Source organism: Danio rerio, chromosome 17 (genome assembly GCF_049306965.1).
Source record: "Danio rerio strain Tuebingen ecotype United States chromosome 17, GRCz12tu, whole genome shotgun sequence".
NCBI lineage: Eukaryota > Metazoa > Chordata > Actinopteri > Cypriniformes > Danionidae > Danio > Danio rerio.
In genome coordinates, this window is record NC_133192.1 from 32,045,164 (window position 1) to 32,058,027 (window position 12,864).

General features: G+C 35.1%; 1 protein-coding gene across 9 annotated transcripts; it reads left to right on the forward strand.

Annotated features, from left to right (window-relative positions):
- Window positions 1–335: 335 nt before the first annotated feature.
- si:dkey-190l8.2 lies at window positions 336–12,852 on the forward strand. 9 transcript variants are annotated; one of them, XM_073927395.1, is made up of 12 exons: window positions 336–533; window positions 1,259–1,373; window positions 3,849–3,991; window positions 4,085–4,185; window positions 4,268–4,422; window positions 5,375–5,543; window positions 5,616–5,718; window positions 5,824–5,954; window positions 6,349–6,566; window positions 6,697–6,805; window positions 10,724–10,954; window positions 12,257–12,452. In XM_073927395.1, the coding sequence occupies exons 2-12, from the start codon at window positions 1,271–1,273 to the stop codon at window positions 12,339–12,341; spliced, it is 1,548 nt and encodes a 515-aa protein (XP_073783496.1). In that variant the 5' UTR covers window positions 336–533; window positions 1,259–1,270; the 3' UTR covers window positions 12,342–12,452.
- Window positions 12,853–12,864: the final 12 nt, after the last annotated feature.

Genomic DNA, 12,864 nt, shown 5'->3' on the forward strand with positions numbered 1-12,864 from the left:
AGTAGTTAAGCCCAAATATACTGAAAAACATTTACACAACTAAAATGTTGTCAGTAATGTCTTGTGTTAACGGGTTTTTTTTTCAGTAACTTGCTGTATAACCATATCAAACCTGTAAAATGTCTAAGAATAGATTGAGGGCATCAAACTACTTTTTGTAGCCAGTTTACCATCTTATGTTTTTAATACAATTTATCTATTAAATAATTAATATACTTGGTTTATTGTATTTTAGCACTGTAAACTGCATTTCAGCAAATCTCCAAATTTCAGTCCATATGGGCTGTGGGCCAATGATCCAAATAGGCCACAGACATGTAGCCATGTGATTCCTTACGCAATTAATCTACCTTTAGATACAACAACCTTAAGTCTTCAGACAGAGGGTTTACTGATGTTGATGGATGCAGAGCAGGTGAATCTTTGCCTGAATACAATTCAGCTTTTGATATAAAAGGAGATATAACAGTGTTGAAACACAGCTGTACTGTGCAGGCCAGTGTTTTTACCTTGACAAGACCCTATACTAGAAGGTAAGTTGTTGTTGTTACTTTAATTTAACAAACTTAACATGTTTAAATGTCTCCTGTAGCAATCCAAATAAATGAATAATAATTCAATACTGAATTTTAATGGATAGCGTATCCATGAATATGCAACATATTCATGTTGAGTGTCAAAAGGAAATGTGTGAATGGCCTGCATGTCTAGATCTTTAAAAGATGATTTTCCAGATTTTCCACTCAATTGTTTTATTTAAAACACAAAATACTCTTGTCATGAAACTGATTCTTAATCGTTTTTAAATCAAATCATTTTATTGTCACATCAGCAGCAGCACGTGTGCTATGATGAGTGAAAAGCTTAGAAGTATAATTGTGTAGAAAATGATAACATATCCAATACAATGAGTTATGGATTATTAAATTAAGGTATTTAAACCTGCCTGCACATGGCGAGGTTTAAACCTTGGTCTTGTCTTGGCCAACATTAACACTAATTTGCTAATTTGACATAAATTATAAAGACAATAACTCAAATGTGATTTTTGCAACATGTCTTTGTTAAAATAATAGCCTATATCACTTACAAGTCACAGCAATTTAAATTAAAGTAGGTTTAAAAACACTGAACAGTTCTAATTAAGGATCTAGGTTAATCACTTCAAGCCTCAATCAAACAATCTACAGAAAATACAACTGTTTTATGTTTAGTTTGTTGTTTTGTTCTTCTAATTATGGTTATATGTAATCCCTAGGAAGCAAACAAAATGGAAGTTCTCACACGGTTGTTCCCCTACATGAAAACTGTTGCAGGACTAAAAGCAGCATTTAACCAAGTCCTTCGATTTAGGGAACCGACAGCAGAGGCTGGTAGGAAAGCCACTCATCTTCCAACCGTTTCTATCGACCACCCGGAGAGCCAAACACTTCGCTCGCAGTTCCGTCGCCCCTTCAACTGGAGCGAGCTGATGATCAAGAGGCGCAACTCACGCGGGCTTTTTGCAATGCAGTTGGCGGGAATTGCGTGTCAGTTATTGTCAGTAACGATTGCAGAAGAACGGAGTCTGAGTTCTCTACATTTCAATGAGAAGAGTTTTTTAATGTAGCCTATAAGATTAATATAGGTATAGTTTCTAAGTAATCTTTTTCTTGTTTTAATTTTTTTCCGAATATTGTTAGGACATTAGAGAACAGAGTTGTTTTAGAGATACCACTTTGTTGTCGGTAATGAGTCCCTGGATGTCTTCTGATGGAAATGTTTTATTTTTTATTTTTTACTAAATAAAGCAGTTTTAAATTTGGACTGTGACAAAACTTGACTGTGTTCTTTAAATTTTAAAAGTGTGCATAATAGCTTTTTATTTCTACATAGACTATGATTTATTAACAGTTGTTATTATTATATACTGGATTTGTGGTTGATTGGCTTGTAAGTTCCTCTCGTTTAGCTCATGGTAGTAATAATTAACATCATTTAAATGACACAATCTACAACATAATTTTACAATATGTTGTTAAATTAATTTAAAATGTATATATATATATATATATATATATATATATATATATATATATATATATATATATATATATATATATATATATATATATATATAAATTACTACCACTATAACAGGCACATTCTACCAGAAACATACATTATCTGTCCCTGAAATAAAAACATACATACAGTGAATAAAAAGTATTTCATCCACAAAAATGGACTGATCAGTGTAGGATTATATGATTCAATTGGTTCTCAGGTTTTTTGTTCTTTATAAAAAACTTTACAAATTTACAAACATTGTCCTTGTCCTCAGCTAAATTTAACCTACGGCTTTAATAGTTTTGTTATGCTAAAAAAAGTTTAAGTTGTTTTCATTAACATCAGTTGATAAAAACATGAAATTATAAATATTCTACAAATTAATACTATTTTACAATTTCCCCCATGTTTCTGTCAGTCCTGTCACATTTACATTAAATTTAATATGAAATGTGTGCAATGCGTGTTTAAGGTTATATAACTTAGAGGAAGAGACACCATTGTATGATTTTATTTATTTATTTATTTTTTTTTTTTTTGAGGAAGACAAGCTTAAGTCAGGCCCTTTCACATTTTTATAAGTGATAATGTATGTTTTTGGTAAAATGTCCCACCAGCCTAAATACATATTTTTAATTCCCCCAAACTACATGTATTTTACTTCACTGACACTGTGACAAACATTTAAAACAAAACTACCTTCAAATTCAGCCACATTAGTCACTGTTAATAATTATATAACTAGTTTGGCATCAGTCCAGATGTTTAGGGATAGGCAATTTATTCTTATTGAGCTCTTGATATTGAATGCTGGATTTCACACTTGTACAGGTTCAATAATTTATGTGATCGCATTACACTTCTCTCTGAAAGACAACACAGTACTGATTTGCATAAAGAAAAATAAATGAAACAAAAAATGTTAAAAAGTAGCCCTTTCTCCTGATATTGATTAAGCCATAAAAGTACATATATAATTTTTGAGGTATGTACAATAGGCCTACACATAAGTCAATTATATTGAGCAACTTTCAAAAAGTCTCTCTTACAAATATTAACCTTAGTTTTATTGATTACCATTTAAATAACTAGCCAACAGTTTTACAACAGTTTTTTTTTTATTTTTATTTTTTAGCAAAACCACAGTTATTTTGCGGTTACTGTGCAATAAAGCTTAACTACAATATCCATGTTTTTGCTACTTTCATTTTTAGCAAAAACCAGTTTAGTTAGTCTACCAACTACAACAGGAAGTAGCTGGTACGCTGCAAAGACAGGATATGTCCATACAGCTGTGGTTTAAGAAATGTAGAAAAGCTGTCATTTGGCTGGTAGTGGTACTGTATATCTTCAAAAGGTAGCATAAACATTTGGACCTAAAAGCTCCATATTTGTAGCTATATTTTGAAAAATAAAATCCCAGTGAAAACTTAATTTCTGAAATGAACCACAGTTCACAACAAAGCCCGTTACAGAACCCTTCTTGAACCCTTGCGCCACTGTGCTGCTGACAGACTGTAAATGCAAACCATCAGAAACAGAAAGACTTGTAGAGGGAGGAGAGAAGACGTCTTCAGAAGCCTAGTCAGTGACAGAAAGAGTGACAGGAATATGTAGGCTACACCTCCAAAAAGCTGACCGGACCAGTACTCGTTCCTGCTCTTAGGGAAAGTACTCTTCAAGGAAACTTCAGCTACCAGCCGGTGAAATGAAGAAGGACGCCGCCGCTTTTCCTCGGCTTGCTGGTACGCTGCAAAGACATGTTTTTGCCATCCTTACTTTACCAATCTTTTTTACAGCCTTTACATTTTTCGTGGACGTGTTCACGTTACATATCACACCCTGCAGTGTGGATATAGCGACCAAGACTTTGAACCGCTCAGTGGATAGTAATGTTTCCATATTTGCAAGTTGGACGGATAATCACAGCGACCCCACCAGTGTGAGTAATTGATTGCACAATGTTTATCCTATTTAAAGCCCAGCACGTGTATTCGGTGCCTTAAAGTTACACACAGTACCTCTTTTGCAACAGAGTCAAACGTGTCACAAGGCGAATCATTTTGCACATGGACAAGCCACATACATGACGGGTTTACTCGTTGGCTCTTTAATCGGTGGAGCTCTATCTGACAAGTTGGTAGTTTTCAATTTTCAAAGTCAGTATTACATGCTAATTACAGAAACGACTTATTGTATGATGTTTTACTTCAATCAGGTATGGAAAGAAAATACTTCTCATCTGCTGCACAGCGATCCACGCAGTCGCTACTGTTATCGTGGCATTTCTGCCATATGTGCCCGTGTATCTGACTGCACGCGCCATCAGTGGTGTATCCTGCTGTGCCATCCACATCTGCACCTACAGCTTAGGTACAGTAATGCTCATTCTCACTGTAAGACCACAAGAAATCCCTTTCCAAAATAATAATAATAATAACAATAATTATAATAATAATAAATTGATTAAATAAAAAATTACAAACTAGTATGTGGTCAGTTTTTTCTAATGGGGATTAATAGAAAGCTATTTAAATTGTTTAAAATAAGTTTTGTAGTAATATTATATCAAAATAAAATCTAAAGATAGTGGTGCAGTAGGTAGTGCTGTCGCCTCACAGCAAAAAAGGTCGCTGGTTCGAGCGGCGGCTGGGTCAGTTGGTGTTTCTGTGTGGAGTTTGCATGTTCTCCCTGTGTTCGCATGGGTTTCCTCCGGGTGCTCCGGTTTCCCCCACAGTCCAAAGACATGTGGTACAAGTGAATTGGGTAGGCTAAATTGTCCGTAGTGTATGATTGTTTCCCAGAGATGGGTTGTGGCTGGAAGATCCATTTATTTGGTAAACAAAGCAAGTATCTCATATAATATAGCTACCATATCTCTACTAAAAGACAGAAATGTTTACTTTTCAAACTGTACTGTAGGTAAATATGAAAGTTTTCATATTAGTAACATTACTAAAAAATAATTAAAAACTGAATAACTATAAATTTACACACAACTGAATAGACTCAGTGTTGGAAATCTGTGGATTTCTGTGTGTGCAGATTCTGTGTGGGCCTTTTAATTGGTAAATATTTATTGCAAAAAAGCATAATTTAGTATGACAATTCATTAATATTTTGGGGGGGCTGCATTGTGATCTTAAAATCTACTTTCATCAAATGATTTTTGTTGATGTATAAGACATTTTGCTATTATAAACTATTGTTACACTGACTGACATTTCAGTGTCTTTAATAAATCAATGTGAATTGGATGATAGTAATAATTTTTTTAAATAGATTCTGATCAGTCTATAATTTGAGTGTCTATCTGTTTTTACAGGAGTTGAATGGAGCTTGCCTAAATATCGAATCTGGCCACCCACACTGTTTTCCTTCATCTTCAGTCTGGGAATGATGGGATTGGCCGCCGTAGCTTTCTTGTCCAGCACTTGGATCCAGTTTCACCTGGCGCTGGGCATTCCTCAGATCCTCTTTCTACCTCTTTATTTGTAAGTAGAGTGAATTTGATAACATTGTTAATTTTATTTAATTATTATATACCGTAGTTTTGCTTTTATTAGCTTTCTTCCAGAATCCCCGAGATGGCTGCTTCTAAATAAGAGGATGAAAACGCTCGAGAGCTATCAGAATAGAAGTTCTAAAGACAAGCGCTACTTGGATCTTGTAAGACATGAACTTATTCTCATTCAGAATTACTTAAATAAGTATCATAAGTACAATCAGTTTCAACTTGTGTTGACATAAATGGCACATTCCTTTCATTAACAGCTTTTGCACTCTGTGGACAATGAGGCGCAGAAGTCACTTTCAGAGAAATCCTCCACTGAAACACGGTCTAATTTCACCAACTTTACGTCACCTATTATACTGCTTCGCCTGTTTATCATGAGCTATATTGGGTAAGGACATTTTATATACAGTAGTAAACATTTGAAGTGTATATATATATATATATATATATATATATATATATATATATATATATATATATATATATATATATATATATATATACTTACACACATACGTACGTACATACAGACTTGAACGCATCTGTGGTTTTAAAGATTTTCAGCTATGTAGCCCCAAAGGGTTTGTCTGTGAGGAATGTGGTTGCATATTCTCAGAGTAAATAGCTTGCCTGAATGGTTCAACTGAACTGTCTTTACAAAAAAATAATAAAACTTGGAGACAATATAAAAGCTGATGTCCTCTGTAACTATTGACCATATTTGAGCATATTTTCAGTTTCCTTTATCAACCTGTATCAATTTTTCACATGATCTTTTACAGTTTTGCGTCTGCTCTCACATACTATGGGATCTGCTTCAGTATTGGAAGTTTCGGAGTTAATATCTATCTGGCACAGTTTTTCTCTGGACTATCAGAGGCTCCTTCTTTGCTGCTTCCATTTCTGTTAAAGCGATGGGGCCGCAGGCCATTCACCATGGGCTCCCTGTTCCTCAGTGGCATTTCCTGTATGCTGTCCCTCCTTGTGTCCAAATTCTGCAGTGAGAGACCGTGAAATAAAACACACAAGCACACTTTGATCATGATCAGATATTGTTTAGTACTTACTGTAGGTGCAGTAATTGATGAATAATGCGACTGTTATGAACACTCCTCTCTTTTTCTGTACAGACATGCCAGCTCTTGTTATGACTCTGGCACTGATGGGCAAGCTGTGTATGCAGTCTACCTATTGTGTGTCTACGCTCTATGGGATTGAGCTGTTCCCAACTGTAATAAGGTATTCGGTTTTTGTCAAAACAAATATGGTTGGTTATATCATTTTGAAAGTTAATGTTTAAATATCTCACAGACAACTAGAGAACATGAAATTAAATGCTATTTGTAGTTTTAATATTTGACCATCGCTTTCCATTTATATGCTAATCGTAGGTATTTGAGAGAGTACATACTGTATAAGTATCTGCGGCATTTCCGGCACTGTTACTGGGATATTGGATTGATACAGGTGGACATTCAGCGTAATATGCTGAATCATGTGAGACATTATAAAACACTCTTTCATCAGTTACATAACATTTTGTGCAATGTAGCAGTAGTGTGTGTGTGAGAGAGCAGACAGCACAGAACCAGACAAAAGGAGAGATAAAATTGTTCCCACACTTAATTGAAGTGTTCAGATAAGAAGTTGTTTCTAACCTTTGAAGATTTGTTTTTCGACTGCCAAGGTCTGCAACCTATTACTGACTCTTTTATAACATTAAGCGTTACAAAGTTTAACTGAGTTTTTAAATTATTGATTTTCCTATAACAGACCAAAGTGATAAAGTTTAACTGAATTTCATAAATGATAGTTAACAATTACACTCTTAACTATAAAGATTCTAAAAAGTTTCACATCTTATCCAATAAAATGATTGTTCAAATCACTTCTTTAAAATGAGCTGAAACAACAATTCTTTACATTTTTTTAGACAACTTAATTGTTTTATGTTCAATCAACCTAATTGTTAATAACTAACTTAATTTGTTGGGTCACTGATTTGTCGATGTTTGGATAACATGAATGAATTGTGTGGAACCCTGAATTTTTTACAGTGTACACCAATACTTAAAGTTTCCTATAAAGAAAATCCTGGTATACTTAGGCATTGTTAAATAATAAGAGTTCAGTAAATACAGTGTTTAGCATGTATGAGTACACCCTATTTTAAAAATGAATATTTTAATCCATTTCTCAGTGAATATGGGTAATACAGTGCATCCGGAAAGTATTCATGGCACTTCACTTTTTCCACATTTTTATGTTACAGTCTTATTCCAAAATGGATTAAATTAATTAATTTCTTCTAAATTCTACACACAATACCCCATAATGACAATGTGAAAATTATTTTTTGAAATATTTGCAAATTTATTAAAAACCTGAAAAATCACATGTACATCAGTATTCACAGCCTTTGCTCAATACTTTGTTGATGCAGCTTTGGCAGCAATGACAGCCTCAAGTCTTTTTGAATATGACGCCACAAGTTTGGCACACCCGTCTTTGGGAATTTTTGCCCATTCCTCTTTGCAGTACCTCTCAAGCTCTATCAGATTGAATGGGACGCGACGGTGTACAGCCATTTTCAGATGTCTTCAGAGATGTTCATTAGGATTTAGGTCTGGGCTCTGGCTGGGCCACTCAAGGACATTCACAGAGTTGTTATTAAGCCACTCCATAGATATAACTTTGGGTCATTGTCCTGCTGGAAGATGAACCGTTGCCCCTGTCTGAGGTCAAGAGCATTCTAAAGCAGGTTATCCAGGTTGTCTCTGTACATTGCTGCATTCCTCTTTCCCTCTATCCTGACTAGTCTTCCAGTTCCTGCAGCTGAAAAAATTCCCCACACCATGATGCTGCTACCACCATGTTTCACTGTAGGGATGGTATTAGCCTGGTGATGAGCGGTGCCTGGTTTCCTCCAAACGTAACACCTGGCATTCACTCCAAAAAGTTCAATTTTAGTCCCATCAGACCAGAGAGTTTTGTTTGTTTGTTTGTTTGAGAGTTATGCTCTGAGAGTCCTTCAGATGCCTTTTGGCAAATTCCAGGCGGGAAGTGGCTTCCGTCTGGCCACTTTAACATACAGGTGGATTGCTGCACAAATTGTTGTCCTTCTGTAAGGTTCTCCTCTCTCCTAAGAAGAACACTGGAGCTCAGACAAGAGTGACGATTGGGTTAATGATCACCTTCCTGACTAAGGCCCTTCTCCCCCGATCACTCAGCTTAGATGGCCGGCCAGCTTAAGAAAAAAGGTGGTTCCAAACATCTTCCACTAACGGATGATAGAGGCCACTGTGCTCATTTGAACTTTCAGAGAAGCAGTAACCATCCGCAGCCTTGTGCCTCAAGACAATCCTGTCTCGGAGGTCTACAGACAATTCTTTTGTCTTCATGCTTGGTTTGTGCTTTGACATGCACTATCAACCCTGGGACGTTATATAGACAGGTGTATGCCTTTTCAAATCAAATCCAATCAACTGAATTTACCACAGGTGAACTCCAATTAAGCTGCTGAAACATCTCAAGAATGATCAGTGGAAACAGAATGTACCCGAGCTCAATTCAGAGCTTCATGGTAAAGACTGTGAAAACTTATGTACTTATGTGATTTTTCATTTTTTTATTATTATTATTATTATTATTATTTTTAATAAATTTGCAACAATCTCCAAAAATATTTTTTCACACTGTCATTATGGGTAATTGTGTGTAGAATTGAGGAAATAAATGAATTTAATCCATTTTGAAACTAGGTTGGTACATAAAAACATGTGAAAAAAGTGAAGAGCTATGGATACTTTCCAAATGCACTGTATATATATTGATGCATTTTAACAAAACATATTTATTAAACAAATATATTTATTAAAAAATATTTTAGTCAAAGAACATCTTAAGAAATGGAAAAATACATTTAAATTTTATTAATTACATTCAAATTAAATAATGCAAAAGAATTACAAACTACAAAATTTTAACTAAATTGCATATATTTTTTTGTTTCTCTTGATTTTCTCATTATTTGTTTCTCATAACTTTTCTCATTATCGTAAGTTTGTTAGATTAGCTCCAGATTTGGCTTCAGTACTGACTAATCAAATGTATATGCACCAATTGAGAAATTTGTGGGAGTTGTACTTGTACATGCTGAGCACTCTAGAAATGCACAATTGTTTCCTCATTCTCATGTAAATTCAATGAGTGTAAAACCCCAGGAAAAACGGCCCATTAATATTCAAGAACATTCCAAATAAGGTCCATAAAGAACTTCTGATTCTTGGGGTAAATGAGCATATAAAACAGTTTCTACTTACCTAAGAGACATACTATATTATGTAACTTATTGAACCAATGCTTTATATGGCACCTTTATCTGAGCATAGTTTAACATTCAATTCATCACAAGACAGAAAGATTTTGGTCTAAACTGAAAATCTTTGGTTATTGTTCATAGTTATTTTCCCTCCAAGTTCTGACAAAAAAAGGAAAGACAAACAGTACAAGCAAACAGAATAACAACGTAATTAGTGTGAATATCATAACAACCCAAACATGTCATTGATGTTAAACAAAAGAAGAATGACCATGTTAATGGATTACTTTTGTGTTGCACTTTAACTTCAAGCAGAACAATCAATTATCAGAGTTATTTTTGCTCTACCACCCTTTACTGTAACTATGACTTAACAATTCATGCCTCTTTAGCATAACAATCACTAACACACAGCTAGAAGTTTAACAAATACATTATAGTGTTAAAAACCCATCACTCAAGACTTATCACAAATGTAGACCATCACTGGTGTACTTTAGTTGGCTAAAAGGGCAGGTTACTCACACCAACACCAGCCACTTCAGCAGAAGGCATATGCATTTAGCAAAATCATGATGACTGATTGGATTGAGTACATGCTCACACTTTAGGTTTCTTTTTGTTTACCCAATTAGCCACAAAGTGTAAACGTTTAAAAAAAAAAAAAAGTCAAACAGATTCGAAACTAGTCTCAATTCTGACCCTCATGGTCAAATTCAAAATTGCCAAATCTGGCAACACCACAATTATTTCAATTTAATTTCCACCGTTTACATTTGGAATGCACATTTAATGGATGTCTTTGTGCTACTAACAAACTATTCTCCACTATTCAGGCAGAAGTGTGTCGGCGTGGTTAGTCTTTGTTACCGAGTGGCCTGTATTATAAATGCGGTGATGAGCCCTGAGGGCGGGATTCCTCTGCCAGCCATGATCTCTTACAGCGGTGGGCCGATCATTGGCGCAGCTCTGTGCCTGTTACTGCCGGAGACCAGTGGCATCCCTTTACCAGACACAGTACATGAATGTGAAAAACAGCCCAGACTTAAGCTCTCATGCTGTGCATGGTAAGTTACTAATATGAAATTGTATTAGTAATATGCATACATTACACTCACTAGCAGCATCACTCACAGCATTTGTTAGATCCACATCTGTGATTCTGCTACACCCCATATTGAGGTCTGGCGACTGTGAAGCTCCTTTGAGTATGGAGAACTCAAAGCTACATTCAAGAAACACATTTGAGATGATTTAAGCTATGCCACAGGGTGTTGACCTGCTGGAAGTTCAACATTTATTCTTTTTGTAAAACAGATTAAGATATTTTAGGTGAAATCTGAGAGCTCCCTCATCCTCCATAGACAGCAAGGTTTCTGACTCCAGAAAGGTATCAAACACAAAGTCAGTGGTTCATTCAGAATATAGTAAAGCTACGAGACTCCTTTTGTCTGCATGTAAAACAAGTCCTTATTTTAATTTCATGTGCGCACTAAAGGATTCTCGTAACTTCATTATTATTCAACAGTTTCTTCTCCTCAGTGTCAGTATATTGTGCATGTTCATGAGAATGATGTGCGTGTAGTGCCCAGTAGCCTACTGACATACACCTTGGATGCTCCTGTTCTTCATCAAGTACATCTGAGAGATATACATCAACGCACAGTGCTTCTGAACACACATAATATATTGTTATTATTATTTAAATGGTCCATGTTATCATGCCTGAATACATTTTTGTTGCCATGTGACTGCTCATTACTGTTTGCATTAACAAGCAGTTGAACAGATGTACTGTACCTAAAAATGGTACGTGAGTGTAAATAGGTTATTTTATACTAATCCAGCCATATTAAAAGTCAGACGTAAATAGTAGTGCCCTGGATTTTTAATAGCTGAACAGCTTTAATAGCTGTGAAACAAACATGAATACATGCTGTATGGAATGTTTTGAATTCCAGGTCAGTGGTACAGTATGTCAGACTTGTGTAAACTCGTGTGCGGCATGTTGTCAGATGTAAAGCCTATCAGAAAATCTCATGCTCATGCAATGACAACTTTTTTGCCCCCATCTTGACAGCTACTGTATAGTATTCAGTAAAGCCAAAAGACAGCTATACCCGTTTAAGCTTGCAGTTGAAGGCGAAATAATTAGAACCATTTCACAGATGCAATTTAACAGCACAAGGAAACTTTCAGTTTTTGCCCCCTTCATGATTTTTTCATTTTCGCCCCTCTTTTCAAACTGGTGAACAAGCTTTGAGCTCAAATGTTTTAGCTGATATTTTAAATACAAAAAGTATAAATACGAGTATGTGAGTTCTTGGATTCATCATACATTAAATATAAATGTCTTTTTTTATTGTCAGTGGGTCCATCAAGCCTACACGGAAGTCTACACAGAACACAGAAGCAACCTTTATCAAGGAGGAATGCAGTCCCCTCTCAGCATAGTCAACAAGAGGAAACAGCAAAAACTGATTTGTTCATGATTTTGTTCCTGCTTTTACATTTCTTTTAATATTATTTTCATGATAATTAAATAAAAGGGTATACATTTAGAAAGTCAGACTTTTAAACTGATATTTTTACTAGTGTATTATAGTGTTTTAGATACTGTATGTTAATAATGAGACTCTTGTTATACTGGAATCATTCATTGCTGCTACTAATAAATACACAACATGCCTAGAGAGGAGCTCCTCAGCTCGGAAAAGCGCACACCTTTTATATATTTTCTGTTTTAATGTATAACTAATGTTGTAAGCTTGCAAGTCAAATTTTTACCTTTTTAAAAACACTTTGAGACTGGGTCTTATGTAACTCTTACACAATTCTTAACAGCGAAATAAACTGCAAGATGGTTAAATCATTGTACTAAAAACCTTGCAGTTGCAACAAGAGTGCTTCAAGAATGGCCATGTTTAAGGGTCTTTAACACTGATTAAATGTGCACTTTATTTTATTTTATTTTATT

Excerpts from the sequence above, each read along its gene's own strand:
- si:dkey-190l8.2 (XM_073927395.1), top strand. The coding sequence starts at position 1,271 with ATGGAAGTTCTCACACGGTTGTTCCCCTACATGAAAACTGTTGCAGGA. Across the intron at positions 5,719-5,823 it reads ACAAGCGCTACTTGGATCTT|CTTTTGCACTCTGTGGACAA; the intron begins GTAAGACATGAA and ends TTTCATTAACAG. Across the intron at positions 6,567-6,696 it reads CCTTGTGTCCAAATTCTGCA|ACATGCCAGCTCTTGTTATG; the intron begins GTGAGAGACCGT and ends TTTTCTGTACAG.